Here is a 16,377-nt window from a genome sequence, read left to right on the forward strand (position 1 = left end):
ATTGTTTAGCTTGTTGTTTTGTATATTATTACAGAAAGGGTAAACACACACACACACACACACACACACACACGCACACACACTGTCTACCGGCGCACAATGAGGAGAGACAAAAGAATAACGAGGGAGGGCGGCAGAGGCTCTGTGACGTCATACATCCTCAGCTGACACATAGCTCGCCCCATGCCGGGACACACGCGCGCGCACCCAGAGACGCAGACGCAGACTGACACTGTCATTTCAGTGTGAAGCCGATCCTGTCTGGGGAGGTGAGACAGCCGACAGCCGGACGCTGTGCAACACGCAACTCAACACTGCTGCGCGCTCACGTCTCCTCTCCCTGATTTTGTTTGTTTTATTAGATCAGACTGGCTGAGACACTGCGCATTCTCGAGTCTGCCCCTCGCTCTGTGGTTCATACCCCCCAAAAATAAGCGGGTGGGTGGCACGTCGTGGAGGGAGGCTATTGCGCTCTCGCCATTGAGCTGCTCTCATCGTCGAAGCCGAATATGCCCGCGGTGCGCGATCTGTCTGCACTCGGCGCCAACTTAAGGATTCCTGGAGTTTCCGAATGAGAATTGATTCGTCCTGACTTCCCGGGACATACGCAGCCCCACGCCCACGCATCCACACACAAGGTAAAGTGATAGAACCCTGGATGCGGAGCGTGGGAGGTGGAATGGCGCTGTGCGATCGACTCTTGCACATTCTTGCCTGTACACTTCGACCGGATGGTGGGAAATAAAAGCGCGCTAGGATCTTGCACCTGCTGCATGTGGATGCAAGGGAGAAACGAGCACCTGCAAACGAAAGCAGTGAGGGATGTGATGTTTGCCTCGATGACTGAATACCTATGCTGTGAGTGTGCATTAGCGCATGGCAGTGCCACCGCTAGAAAGCTCTTCTGACGGAGTCCTATAAGAAAGGTCACAGGAAGCCTCATCATGCACGGCTATGGTTTGATCACGAGCCTGTTCATTCCAGCGCGGGGAGACGGCGCACACCTGACTCAGCGCGCACACAAAACCTAAACATGTTCGGTTGATCCACATACCTGCATTCTTTCGCACACATACACGTTTACAGACAGAGGTACAGCGATGGAATTATCCGAAGTGCGGTGTTCCAGCGCGAGCGAGGAGCTGTACACGATCAACAAAACCCCTACCAACAACAGCGGCGGGCGACCGAAACGGCTGCTCTGGCAGAACGCAGTGCGCCACATCACCGAGCAGCGCTTTATTCACGAGCACAGCAGCTCCAAATCCGACGACCCAGCTGGCCAAGACCTGCGCAAACAGTCCACCGGCAGGACTTCGGTGAGCGAGCGGCACAACAACTGCGGCACCAAAGTGTTCCCGGAACGCTCAAGCAGCGATCTGGGATTCCTGCAGCTCGACTGCGCGCCCAGTAACTCGGACTTCTTTGTGAGCTGGGGCTGCGCGTACCGTGGAGTGATCTTCCCCACGTTGCGCTACGCCTTCAAATCGCGCGAACTCGAGCGCCTGTACCAGCGCTATTTCCTGGGCCAGCGGCGCAAGTCCGTGGCTGTGATGAATGTGCTGGACGTGGTGACCAAGCTGACGCTGCTGGTGCTGCACCTGACACTAGGCGCCACGCCAGTGGACCCAATCAAGGGCGCACTGCTCGGCTTTTTCGCCGGAGTCGAGGTAGTGATCTGCGCGCTTGTGGTGGTGCGCAAGGACGCCAGCTCGCACGGCTACCTGCAGTACAGCGGCGCAGTAACGTGGGCGGCCATGGCCACACAAATCTTGGCCACGGGACTCGGATACGGGCTTCTAGGAGACGGCGTGGGCTATGTGCTTTTCACGCTCTTTGCCACCTACAGCATGCTGCCGCTGCCGCTCAGCTGGGCCATCGTGGCCGGACTACTGACCTCCGCGCTGCAGATTGCGCTCCAGCTGCTCGCGGCCCCCCACGCGCGGCTCTCCACCAATCAGGTAAAAGCACTGTTTTATCATGACTTTGAGTTTTCACTTTCACTTCATCTCCACACGATGCTGTTCTTAAGTTTTGTATCAACAAGAGCAGGGGTCCAGGGTCCCTCAAAAACACCGAGCGCAGGACAGACTTAAACTCTGGACAAAGCACCACACACTTACCTATTAATGTACTCACGCATTAAACATTTGAGAGCAGTCAGTCCACCTTTTGTATTTTCTTGGAAGGTAGTAGAAAACCACAGTACCTGAACAAAAACAATCCGATCAAAACACGTGCTGATAAGGCTCTATTTCCAACTGGCAGAATTTTAAGTTGATCCTATACACCCTTAAGTTTTTTAAGTTGGTCACACATTCCCCACTATTACTCCACTCAAAAGAAAAGCACTGTGCAAAAATCCTGCCAAAATTATATTCATTATTTTTAAAATTATTTTCAGCATTTTTAGATATTTCTTTATTTGGGAGTGTTGTTGTATGCCCATGTGAACAAGTGTTTTTAACTAGACATTTTAACTGCTGGAGCAACTTGTTTGTTTACATTAATCCACCTTTTTAATGAGTTCATTCTCCACACCTAATTAGTGAAAGGATCTGATGGTTAATTGTTGAAAAACATAGATGTCCAGCATAACATTTTTTTTGCTTCGAAAAAATAATTACATGAATTCTAAATTGAATTTAAATTATTGTGTTCAATTTGTTTCATTTTAAATAACATTTAAATGACCTGTGTTAGTAATATGTCATTAAGTTTTTTTTTTACTTTCTATGGTAATTTTGACAAGAATAATAATTTTACAAACCTAAACAGCCCATTGCAAATAATCTCACACATTACTATTGTAATAAATTATCTACAGTGTATTGATATTTCTAAGGCTGTATCATCATTTAAAAGACAGCCTGTAATATTTCGCAGACGGTTTGTCAAAATGTTTGGACTCTGATTTGTGAGTTTTCAAATGTACTTCATGAGTCCACATGAGTTTCCTTTGGTTTCTTCAGTATCCTCCCACCTCTCAAAAACATGCCTGTAAGTGCTCTAAATTGCTCCTAGGTATTAGTAGGTGAAGTATATAATTGGCTAAATATGTGCAGCCCTGCAATGATGCACTGGCACCCTGCCCAGATTCTCTTCCTGCCTTGCAGTAAATGTTTCTGGGTTACCCAAAGCAAGCCTGATCAGAATAAAGTCTCTCTTTTTTAAACAAACAAGCTGCTTCAGTATTTAAACCGACTCCTGTACAACTGCATACATGGTAAGAGAAAATCTTTAAAGTAAAGATTTTACATCATGCTGCTATACAGTGTTTATAATGTAGATGTCCTATATGTTTATCATTTTATTTTAATTTCCATCAACCTTCTTATATCGGTCAGGGTTGAAGTAGGTCCGGTTCCACCAGGAAACGATGGGTGCAAGACTGAAATAGTCTGGACAGGGTACCAATCTATCGCAGGGCTTTGGCTATCCCTTCCTCTCAAACATAGACAATCATGTTTGTGTAGACACCCGGCTGACTGATAGCACCGCTGATATTTGAACCTGGATCTTAGCTGTGGTAGGCTGGTGTAACAGATTAATGCACCTTCGTAAATGTTACAATATACGATAAATTGTAATTATAAGTTTGTAAGGTGTGAAAGAAACTTTATTATTTTTAAAAATACTTAAATAAATAGCTTATAAAGAATCAAAATAGAAAATATAGTTGCACTACCACATGTTCCTAATGTGAAACAATTTAAATACATGGTATTGTTAAAATGATTGTTAAAAAAGCAAAAGAGAAAGAGAAAAACAGGAAATCTAAAATATTACAGCTTTAGAAAAGACTAAACACATGATAGGATTATAGCAGGTGTGGAATTCAATGCTGAAAATTTGTCATTGGTGGCTTTTTCTTGACTAGGGTCTTGGGGTCTGGAGAATATCTGGAATCTTTGGGTGTCAGGCAGAAACACGGTCTCATCCAATTTACCTAATGGCATGTTTTAGGGATTGCCCAGAGAAAACAATTGGGGAGAATATACAACCCTCCAGACAGACAGCAATTGAGGGCAAGGAGCCTCTAGCTGCTGAAACTCCAGCCATGGCATTTTAGTTCTTCAAAAATGTTTAATGCTAATTGGTAGACTATCCTAGTAGATGATAAGGGTTTGTTAACCACTGGATTAAAATTGTTAATGTTCGTGTACTTTTCTGTACCTTGAACATTCCACATAATCCTCGTCCCAGTGTATTCTAAAGTTCGAGGCTATATGGTTAATGCAATGTGTGATGCCTAGCAACATGTGTCCTGGGGACCTTGGTGCAATTCATTCCTGGTCACTGTCTGTAAGTTATAATTTATGGTACAATGTCAACATGTTAATATGGATTTTCTCTAACCATCCGTGCAGAGGATAAATGGCTGCTTCAATTTGCCTGTTGGTGTGAGTGTTTTATTGCCCTGTGATTGACTGGCATACTGCCTAGGGTGTATTTCTGTTTCAGTCTGTTCTTTGTTGAGGCACACCTCAACCCTGACCGGAATCATTCATCTAGTAAAAATGAATCAACTATTAATGTGAAGAGATGAGATCGGATAATGCTTTTTTTTTTTATCTGGATAGTATTGCCCAGAACTATATAAGCAATCAGGCATAACATTATGACCACCTTCCTAATATTGTGTTGGTCCCCCTTTTGGTGCCAAAACACCCCTGCAACTATGATGCACTGTGTATTCCGACACCTTTCTATCAGAACCAGCATTAACTTCTTTAGCAATTTGAGCTGTTGTTTGTTTGTTGGATCGAACCACATGGGTCAGCCTTCGCTCCCCACATGCATCAATAAGCCTTGGTCGCCCATGACCCTGCCGCCGGTTTACCACTGTCCTTGGACCACTTTTGATGGATACTGACCATTGCAGACTGGGAACACCCCACAAGAGCTGCAGTTTTGGAGATGCTCTAGCCATCACAATTTGGCCCTTGTCAAAGTCGCTCAAATCCATATTCTTGTCCATTTTTCCTGCTTCTAACATCAACTTTGAGGATAAAATGTTCACTTGCTGCCTAATATATCCCACCCACTAACAGGTGCCGTGATGAAGAGATAATCAGTGTTATTCACTTCACCTGTCAGTGGTTATAATGTTTTGCCTGGTCGGTGTACTTGTACAGTACTATATGGCCAAAAGTATTTGGACACCTGACCATAAGCTTGTTGGACATCTCATTTCAAAACAAATGGCATTAAAATACAGTAGCCTCCATGTGATATCTTAGCTATAATAGGAGCAACTCTTTTAAATTGTCCTCTCACAAATTTTTGAAGTATATCTGTAACAATTTGAGTCCATTCAGTAATTTTATTATGGCTGGGCACTAAAAAGCCTCAATTGCTGTTTCAGTTAAGTTAGGCTGAGGTCAGGGCTCTGTGCAGGCAGTTAAAGTGTTTTTTTAATCAAGCGTCATGTCTAATTTTTTGCACAGGATAATACCTTCCCTAAACTATTGCTGTTAGTTTGAAGCATAAAAAACTTTATATAATTGATTACAACTGTTGTCAATTGTTGTGAATGAAACACATGAATTCAAATATTAGAAGGGGTGTCCCAGTAATTTTGTCCATATAGTGTATGTGGACACAGTACACTATTAAGTGTAGATGTTTCAGCCACACTCAGTGTAAATACAGGTGTTCTGTTCTAAAACATTAAAAGCTTTTATACAGCAACAGTTTTGGGAAGGCTCTTTTATGTTTCAGTGTGACTGTGCCCTTGTGAACACAGCAAAGTCCTTAAACGCATGATTTGATGAATTTGGTGTTAAGTAACTTTAGCAGATTTACCTTTTCTTGCTGAACACCATTCAGATGAACTGGAGTGTGCTTTGCATCCTTGCCTGTTCTGGCAAATGCTTCTCTGAGTAAATTGACACAAATTCCCACAGACACACTTGTAGAAAGCCTTTTCAGAAAGTAGGATGTTATGGTCAGAAAGTGGACAAGAGGAGCTGGATCATGTTAACGCTCATTTTTGGAATGTCTGTCCAACAAGCTTATGCTCTGGTGTCAATATATCCTTGGCTATACAGTGGATGGCCTACAAGAATACAAAAATTATTGAGATGAAAAGTTAGATATTATTTCTAATAGCATGTATGTTTTAATTATGTTACTTTAACTTGAGGAATATGCTCTATCGGCATCCCGAACCTACATGCAAAAATGCATAGCCTTGATCATATTACAGAATAATGAGTGTGAATGTTCTGCCCTGGTTTCAATTACATTTAAAACGAAGTACTACTCTCTCTCTCTCTCTCTCTCTCTCTCTCTCTCTCTCTCTCTCTCTCTCTATCTATCTATATACACTGATCAGCCATAACATTAAAACCACCTCCTTGTTTCTACACTCACTGTACATTTTATCAGGTCTGCTTACCATATAGAAGCACTTTGAAGTTCTACAAGTGCTGGTATGAGTGGATCAGACACAGCAGCGCTGCTGGAGTTTTTAAATAACATGTCCACTCAATGTCTTCTCTATTAGACACTCTTACCTAGTTGGTCCACCTTGTAGATGTAAAGTCAGAGACGAGTGCTCATCTATTGCTGCTGTTCGAGTTGGTCATCTTCTAGACCTTCATCAGTGGTCACAGGACGCTGCCTATGAGGCGCTGTTGACTGGATATTTTTGGTTGGTGGACTATACTCAGTCCAGCAGAGACAGTGAGGTGTTTAAAATCTCCATCAGCGCTGCTGTGTCTTATCCACTCACACCAGCACAACACACACTAACACACCACCACCATGTCAGTGTCACTGCAGTGCTGAGAATGATCCACCACCTAAATAATACCTGCTCTGTAGTGGCCGTGGGAGAGTCCTGACCATTGAAGAACAGCATGAAAGGGGGCTAACAAAGCATGCAGAGAAACAGATGGACTACAGTCAGTAATTGCAGAACTACAAAGTGCTTCTATGTGGTAAGTGGAGCTGATAAAATGGACAATGTGTGTAGATTTTAATGTTATGGCTGATCGGCGTATATACATATATAAATACATATACAAATACTAGGGATATGTATATAACTACATAAAAATACATATACTAAGCTAAGCTAAAGCCAAGGAAGGCTTTAAGCTTTTTCTGCAATTGTAAATGCAGCGTTAATGTGTTGAGGAAGGAGAAGTGTCTCTTTGTGGGGGTGTTCGGTACGTTTTGGGACAGACCATGAGTGTAGGAAGTGACTCAGTGTCATGCAGTGTTGATGCCTCCTAGCTAGAGGCTCTTGTTGTGTGTGTGTGTGTGTGTGTGTGTGTGTGTGTGTGTGTGCTTGTGATGCTCTGCGGTATTGGTATTTTAGGTAGGGAGTATTTTTGGAAATAGTCCATGTAATCACTGAACTCTGAATTTGATAAGCAGATTAAAATAACTAGCATATTTTCTGGCATGGTTGAGGCAGCGATGTCTGTATTTATGTGGCTGTAACATTTCATCACTAGTTAAAGTAGACTCTAAATTCAATATACACTGGATTCAGAAACTATTCAGACCCTTAATATTTTCATAGATAATATTTTACAACTAAATCTACAATCCACATTTCCAGAAAAGTTGGCACGTTTTGTAAAATGCAGTAAAAAGAAGATTCTGTCATTTTTTAATTCTGTTGAATCTTTAAACATTAGAAAAGTAGCAATTAAATAATTCATAGCAGTTAAATAACTTGTTGAGGTGTTTTTACTGATCAGCGTCATTGTATTTTGTAAATAAAAACAGGATTTATAATTGATGCCTGCAACACACTCCAAAAAAATTGGGACAGAGGTGTGTTCACCCCTGTGTTTCATCACCTTTTCTATTAATTAGACTTTGTAATGGTTTGGAAACTAAAGACACTAACTGTTCCAGTTTTGCATGTGGAATTTTTGTCTATTTTTGCTAGATACGAGATTTCAGCTGCTCAACGCCTCTGCATCAATGATATCTTCACACATATGCAAGTCACCCATGCCATGGGCACTGATGCACCCCCATAGCATAACAGGTTTTAGCTTTTTGGGAAATGTTATGCCATTTTGGGTTTCACTTTGGAACTGCCCTGGGAGAGCAGATTGCCCCAGAGGCAGTGTGAAGCCCCTTTTCGAGAGTGGATCCCACATTATGCTTAGGGAGCGCCAGTTGGTGAGGTAGGGGTTCCAATTGTGCATGGCTGAACTGGTTCTGAGGGTTCCCTATCTTTCCTTGTTCTGAGAGCTAGCTTGCGCAGACAGCTGGAGTCTGTCATATTGTGACATCCAGTACACAGTTCTGCACTATCCCTGTTCTATTCACTTACCGTTGTGGGTTACAGATGTTTTTGTGTTTTTTATTTCTTACCTTGTTTTTACTAATTTGGCCAGCTATTTAATTTAAGATTATCTAATTTTTTGAATTTACTTTTTTTCATTCTTGCAGATGTGTGGATTTGCCTTCTAATTCAATAGCAAGGCATGTCCAGTCCTGTTACATATGGCGAAAAGCAAAGTGTGAAGATCCCTTTTAGTTATAAAGTTAAGGTGTTTTAATCACACCCACCGCTAAAATCAGGTTTTTTTTTTCATTTAACTTTAATTAATTTTATTTTCCTAAGCCACTTAATTTTGGTCAGGGTTGTGGTGGGTCCAGTTAAGCTTGAAAACACTGGGCACAAGGCAGGAATATAAGGGTGTTAATTCATTGCAGGACTTCAGCCACCAAGGTATAGTTAATCGTATTCCAAATTCCAAATTCCTACCAGTGTAAGATTTAAAAGCAAAAGCCTGTCGTGGTATTGGGGTGGTTGATTGCACCCTGTTTGACGAAGCTGCATTTTGCAAAAATCTATGCCACTCTATAGCAGCATGACTGCATAATCAAAGAGTATGGGTGCTTGACTAGTCTGCACAATATGTAAATAAAGGTCTCAAATGCTAGCACAACCAAAAACTTCCATAGTAGGAGAAAAGCAAAAATACGGCTTTTAAAACTGGGATAATTGGTGTCTTTGGTCCCCAGGCGATTACAGATTAAAAGGAAAAGGATGCAACACAGTGGTAAAAATGCTCATGTTCCACCTTTTTTTGAAATGTGCTGCATACATCAATTTTTTTTAAATCTAGTATCCCTCTGTTCCCATCATCATGCCAGTTGTATGCCCCCAACACTAGCTAGGTGTATTAGCTAGTGTAAATTAGAATGTAAAGCTGTTCATGTTCAAGCTACAGGTAGAATGTGTGTATGTGTGGATGATAAACACTAAAAATATCATGTGTGGGTCGCCTTCATAAAAAAAAAAAGATTTCTCAGAATCGCATACTTGCTAGCCTGCTGCCTACATGTTTTCCTTTTTTACTGTCTTAATTATTTTAGCTCCAGGGTCTTAAAAAACCTGCATTTGATTCTTGCCTCTGCTCACTGTCCATGATGAGTTGTTTTTGCCCAACACGGCTGGGTTGATATTAAGTCTGGTATCTCTCAAGGTTTCTATTATGTAATATTTTGGGGAGATTTTCTTTGCCACTATTGCACTCGGCTTGATAATTATAGGGTTTTAGGATTTTGATGTTCATGCTAAAAAGCTTTATACAAATAAATCTGACTGACATTTCCTCGTGGGTTTTATCCCAGTACTCCAACCTCCCAAAAACACAGGATTAGGTCACTGCTGCTGTTGGGTAACAGCCTTAACCCTTAATTGCTTGCACTGTATTCAGCCACAATTATAAGTCGCTTGGAATAAAATAACGTATGCCATAAATGCTTGTTGTACCTGAGCATTAACAGGGATTTGGTCACGTAGCTTTATGCCAGATTTTGTAAAATGACTGGGATTTGCTTCTATTCAGCCATACAGGCATTAATAAGGTTTGGCAGTCAGCATTCCAGTTTATCACAATAGTGTAAACAATTATTGTATTGTATTATTGTTTATGTACCCAACTTTATTTACGGTGATATCACACTGAAACAGTAAACAGCCCTTCTTTAAACTGTTCCACAGAGTTGGGAACACATCATTTTTCACAATGCCGTTCATAAAGCCCTTATATTGCAGCAGAAAATGCATTTTTAGTGTTCCAGGGTTCCATAGTGGTGTGTTTGATGCCACTCAAACAGAAGCTTGGCATTGTGCGTGCTGATCCAGAAAAAAAACAGAAGAACTATTTTTTTCTGACATGGTTTTGCAATCACCATGAACAGACAATTCTTTAGCACTCATCTTTACAGCCAAGCTATAGTTTCTAAGAAATATGTACAAGTCACTTAAATTTCACTTATGTTAGATTAGATTTTTTACTTTAGCAGAGAAAAAACATCTGATGACCTGACTTCTTTAGTATGTTATGCTTTGACAATGCCATTTTAAAAGATGAGTTCAGTATAAAAGAGTCCACTGCTATATTTTTGTAATAAACCCACCTGCCATGAGGATTGGCGGCATGGCCTTACCAAATTTGCGCCTCGAAGAGCATTAATTTGATCCTGGCGGGAGTGTTCTATTTATCGTGGAAACTTTCAAGCATCACGAGGGAACCACCCTGGGCGAGCGAGCTGTAGTGTGACAACCCTTTCTGAGGGCAAAACAAGGGCACATTTGGACAGCAGTTTGTGAGGTGGGATTTCTCTTTTCCAAGAACTGGGTTGTCTCAGTTACTCTGAGCAGCTTTCCATATTGTGAGGACTGGTTCTCAGTTCCTTGCTATCACTTTTCTATCCACTTTCTCCATTGTGGGCTGTGGATGTTTTTGTGTCCCTCATTTATTTCTTGGTTCTTGTTATTCTGGCCACTGCTTTTATTTTCCCATTACCATTTTTGTTGAGTATTGGTAATTTTTTTAATTCTTGCCAGTGCAGGGCTACACCTGATGCCCCATTGGCAAGGTGCGATTCACCACATTACAATTTGTTTATGGAGATTATGAGGCTGTATGCTTTATTGAATACACCTGTTAATAATTTGTTTTCATTAATTACAAACCTCATTTTCCGAAAAGGTACAATATGAAATTGTTAATTCTCTTGAATCTTTATTTCACTGATATAGGTAGAAAGAGAATAGTTCTAATATTTTTACTGATCAACTTCATTGTATTTTGTAAATATAGACAGATTTAAAATTTGATGCCTGCAACACACTCCAAAAATGTTGGGACATAGGGGTGTTTAACCCTGTGTTCCATTACCTTCCCTTTTATTAAGACTTTTTAATGGTTTGGGAACTGGGAAAACTAATTGTTGCACTTTTGCAAGTGGAATTTTGTCCATTTTTGTTTGATACAAGACTTCAGCTGCTTAACAGTCCATGGTCGCCTTCATCTGATTCTCCTCTTTATACTGCTGCACCACAAATTTTCAATAGAAGTGTAACGAGGGGGGTTGGTGGTCTGGAACCACTAAAACAAACCCGCAGAGAAGACAGGACCCAAGGTGCAGAGCACAATATAAAAAGGAACAGAAAAAATCCTAACTATGACTAAGAAGGAAATCCCCTAGGTGGGACCCATGATCATGGTCAGCCAACCAGCTACTCGGTCCACCAATCAACTAACACACAAGTTGGGATCCCGAATGCTTGTTCCCAAACTCTAAACAAAAAAAAGGAAAGAAAAAAAAAAACAGGAAAATAATGGTTTAAGAGGGGAATCGACTTGTGAGTCAGATTTTCAGCTCTAAGGAATCGATTCGTAAGAGGATTTATTTCACTACAAGCGTTGGCTTCCAACACGGAAGCAACGGAATGCTGAGAAGGGCTACTTAGCGTGTAGTAAATAAATACAAAGAGTACTCTTCTTTAACAAAGTAAGGAGCGAGTGACGCACACCGGCCAACTACCTTACCGACTAAGGTTGACTCAGCTCAGAGTAACGCTCTGGCTTTCCTTAAATAGGAGACTCGCTTGTGCTGCGAGCTAGCGCTAATCAGCGCTGTGGCTTTTGGGAAATGTAGTCTGCTTGCCATTGGAACGGGACGATCTACGATTTCTGCTGCGAGAAGTGCTGGAGAAAGGTAATCGACTAGTTACAGGAAGACAGATCTGGACTGCAGGCAAGCCAGTCAAGCACACACACTCTGTGTCTATAAAGCCATGCTGTTGTAAACCGTACAAGCGTACGTTTCGAGAGAGAATTAACAAATCACAGATTCTGTTTTTACTGCATTTAACACAATGTCCCAACATTTTCAGAAATAACCTTTAAAGTTTTAAAGGGCCAGACTATATCACAAATGAGGTTAAAATTCTAGATAAACTTGAAAAGCTTTTTTTTTTTTTTTAATGTGGGTAGAAACAAAGTATTTAAAAGTACTAAATACAACCCCAAATCAGAAAAAGTTGGGACAGTATGGAGAATGCAAATAAAATAATAATGCAGTGTTCCTTACATTTACTTTGACTTTTATTTGATTGCAGACAGTTTGAACCCAAGATATTTTATGTTTTGTCCGCTCAACTTCATTTCATTTGTTAACATACCTCCATTCCTGCATTTCAGGCCTCCAACACGTTCCAAAAAAGTTGGGACTGGGGCAATTTAGGGCTAGTAATGAGGTGAAAAAGGTGATTGTAATCATGGTTTGGTACAAAAGCAGCATCCAGGAAAGGCTAAGTCTTTAATGAGCAAAGATGGCCAGAGGATCTCCAGTTTGTCACCAAATGCGTGAGAAAATTATTGAATTGTTTAAAAGCAATGTACCTCAAAGAAAGATAGATAGATAGATAGATAGATAGATAGATAGATAGATAGATAGATAGATAGATAGATAGATAGATAGATAGATAGATAGATAGATAACTTTATTAATCCCATAGGGAAAGTCAGTTATTACAGCAGCTCAAGAGACATTAAAGCAAAATAGATTGGAAGGGATTTGTATATTTCTCCCTCTACAGTGCATAATATCATTAAACGATTCAAGGAATTGGGAGAAATTTCAGTGTGTAAAGGCCAAGGCCACAAGCTTAAGCTGAACGCTTGTGATATTCGATCCCTCAGACGGCACTGCATCAAGAACCGCCACTCAACAATAGCTGATATAACCACATGGGCAAGGGATTACTTTGGCAAACCTTTGTCAAGCACTACAATACAGAGTTACATGCACAAATGGATGTTTATTAATAAATGAAATGAAGTTGACCAGACAAAACATGAAATATCTTAGGTTCATCCTATAATCAAATGAAATTCAAAGTAAACATGAGAAACTGTGTTTTTTATTATTTGCATTTTCCATGCTGTCCCAACATTTTCTGATTTGGGGTTGCAGTATGTCTAATTAGTGCACTACTAATTTTATAGTTACAACATACTGAGTAGTTTACAGTTAGACAAAAACAGGAAATTACTATGTGTGAAAAAATCTTGCAAAAGTCTTTGTGCAGAGGTTAAAAGCATGTGTCTGCTAATTACAACTGAGATGAATTGGCAGCTATGTTAATGAAAATATGACATGACTCTGCCTTTGTCTGTACAGGCTGTAGAGACTGTTAGAGCAGCTCATTAGTGCACATGTTTCTGGAATGGAATGTCCAACCATTGTAATATGTTGTCCATAGAGTGTGGATAAATATGTACATCATAAAATATATGATAAAAATTTCTAGAATGACCACTGCTAGCCAAAAACATGTTTATGTTAAAGTATTACACAACACTATGCAAAACAGTGTAATAAGCTAGCTGTCTCTTGTGCTTTGTCAATTCTGCTATTAGTTACGATAGCTCAAAGCAGTTATAAACTTTCACACTAAATTTGTGTAGAAAAATCATTTTGCTAAAATGTCCAAAAAAAACATGCAGCTTTACCGATTGCTTAATTAAAAATAACCACCTTTACATTTCATGCTGGTTAACTGAACGTGCCTAGTGTCTAAGTGATCTGTCTTTCAATGGAATTCCCTTTATGAAGAGTAAAACAGCAATCATTAAACTGTTAGCTTTAACTCAATTAAATGTCCATTTTCATACGTGCTTTTCTCGCTAATCGTTTCCTGATATAGACTGACTGTAAATGTCCTGTGGTTTGAATTAACAAGCAAAGTGATTAAATTTGCTGTGGAGGTGATTAAATGTAATTTATGGATGAGCAATGAGAGCTGTGTGTTTTCTGATCACTTCATCTAGGATGCACTCATCAGAGTAGAATAATCCAACAATTAATCAGCCACAATAACCTCTGAAAGTACAGGGACCTACCGATGGGTCCAAAACCAATCTTAATTTTTATGTAACAGCTTATCTTGCCACAAATGGAAAGCAAATGAGAAACCTTTTAAAATCTGTATTTTACAACATATTACGAGTGCTTTAGTACTGTGACATTGTAGCAGGGTTATAATGATTAAAAATTAAATAATTGAAATTACTGAGAGTTTTATCATTTCTTTTTAGCTGTATTAGCTTAATGCGGCAACAGTCTAATGCCAAAGCCTGAGACTGCTAATGAAATGGCTTCTTTTGTTAAAATAATGTTATTTATTAAATATAGTTATTTAGCATAACTGCAGTGACAACTTTATTAATTGGTCGATGTCTTTATTTTATACACGCACCAGGCCATCCACGTGATGTAAAAGAAAGCGTGATTCATCATACCAGGCCACCTTCTTCCATTGCTCCGTAGTGCAGTTCCAATGCTCACGTGCCCATTGTTGGCACTTTCGGCGGTGGACAGGGGTCAGCATGGGCACCCTGACTAGTCTGTTGCTATGCAGCTTAATACGCAACAAACTGTGATGCACTGTGTATTCTGACACCTTTCTATCAGAACCAGCATTAACTTCTACAGCGTTTTGAGCTACAGTAGCTCGTCTGTTGGATTGGACCACATGGGCCAGCCATTGCTCCTCGTGTGCAGCGATGAGCCTTGGCCGCCCATGACCCTGTTGCTGACTTACCACTGTTCCTTCCTTGGACCACTTTTGATAGATACTGACCACTGAAGACCGGAAACACCCCACGAGAGCTGCAGTTTTGGAGATGCTCTGACCCAGTCATCTAGCCATCACAATTTGGCCCTTGTCAAACTCGCTCAAATCCTTATGCTTGCCCATTTTTCATGCTTCCCCCATCAGCTAAATATAAACAAGCAGGTTGATTGGCTATTCTAAATCATACCTAGGCATAAGTAATAATATTGTAATTTGCTACTATGACTGATATTGTGTACATTAAGGGTGTTACAGTACTGGAATAAAACAAGGATGAAAAGATTCTGGTTAGTGTTTATTGGTATAAAAAAAATTTGTACCCTCTCTATATGGGTATAACATTTGCAGCCCACAGTAGGCTCATGTGTCAGTCGATGGATAGGCAATAATATCTCTGTGATTTATATCTGAGTGAGGAACATCCTCTGATTGCTCAGGCTGAGGGATTTTTCCTCAGAAAGCCTGAGGCTGTGTGATGTGAATAATAGTGCTATAGCATAAGTGCTTATGTGTGTGCTGTGAAGCAGTAAGACTCAAATTAGCTACAATATCTTCCCATCAGACATCGTATATCACAGCACACACACACACAGCAAATGTGTCTTTTTTTCAGGAGTAATGTCATGCTGTTGGCACATTTTGAACAGCGTTGCTTTAATTTATTTAGATTTGCAGTTGTGAAAACAGAAGTGAACAGAGAAATCTTGTACAAGTATGCAAGCTGAATTACAACACGCTTAGTTAGAGTTTTTATTTATAAATGAGTAAAACCACAAGTTAAGACCACAAGTCTATTTTCTAGTTTGGCCGTAATGAAACATGATTTATTTCTATTTGTACAATACAGTGTGATTTATCAAGTGTTAAAATCATTATGAGTATATAATTGCTTGTGTTAATGTCCCTGCAGAGCATTTACTAATCTGATACACTATTATATATGTTATATTAATGGTCACCTGAATTCAAAGAATCCAAACACAAGGGCACTAATATGGCACTTCCAGTAGTGTGTATGTGAACATTTCTGCCCGTTTAGTTAAACAAGCATTTGTGAGGTCAATAATTGATGTAAAATAAGAAGGACCGACTAGCAACAATTCCAAAGGTGTTTAGTGGGGTTGAGGTCAGGACTTTATGAAGGCCTTAAAAACAAACTTTATGCACAGGGATACTGGGACAGATAAAGGCCCCTACCCAAACTGTTGCAACAAAGTTAACAGAATATAATTTATTTTATACACATATTGGGGTGTAACTAAAATGTGTCCATGTATTCATTGTACAGCCCCAAATCAGAAAAAGTTGGGACAGCATGGAAAATGCAAATAATAAAAAAACACAGAGTTTCTTACATTTACTTTTATTTTTTTATTTATTACATGACTTTTATTTGATTGCAGACAGGATGAACCTGACATATTTCATATTTTGTCTGGTCAACTTCATTTTATTTATTA

The 16,377-nt window shown here is 40.1% G+C and overlaps 1 protein-coding gene across 3 annotated transcripts in view; it reads left to right on the plus strand.

Annotated features, from left to right (window-relative positions):
• The first annotated feature begins 661 nt into the window (after positions 1–661).
• Positions 662–16,377, plus strand: part of adcy8 (adenylate cyclase 8 (brain)) — a 110,537-nt gene continuing 94,821 nt past the window's right edge. For all 3 annotated transcript variants that reach the window (XM_062988179.1, XM_062988177.1, XM_062988178.1), the window contains exon 1: positions 662–1,961. In XM_062988179.1, coding sequence (XP_062844249.1) covers positions 1,101–1,961 — 861 coding nt within the window. In that variant the 5' untranslated portion in view covers positions 662–1,100. The remainder of the gene's footprint in view (positions 1,962–16,377) is intronic.

Source organism: Trichomycterus rosablanca, chromosome 25 (assembly GCF_030014385.1).
Source record: "Trichomycterus rosablanca isolate fTriRos1 chromosome 25, fTriRos1.hap1, whole genome shotgun sequence".
Lineage (NCBI taxonomy): Eukaryota > Metazoa > Chordata > Actinopteri > Siluriformes > Trichomycteridae > Trichomycterus > Trichomycterus rosablanca.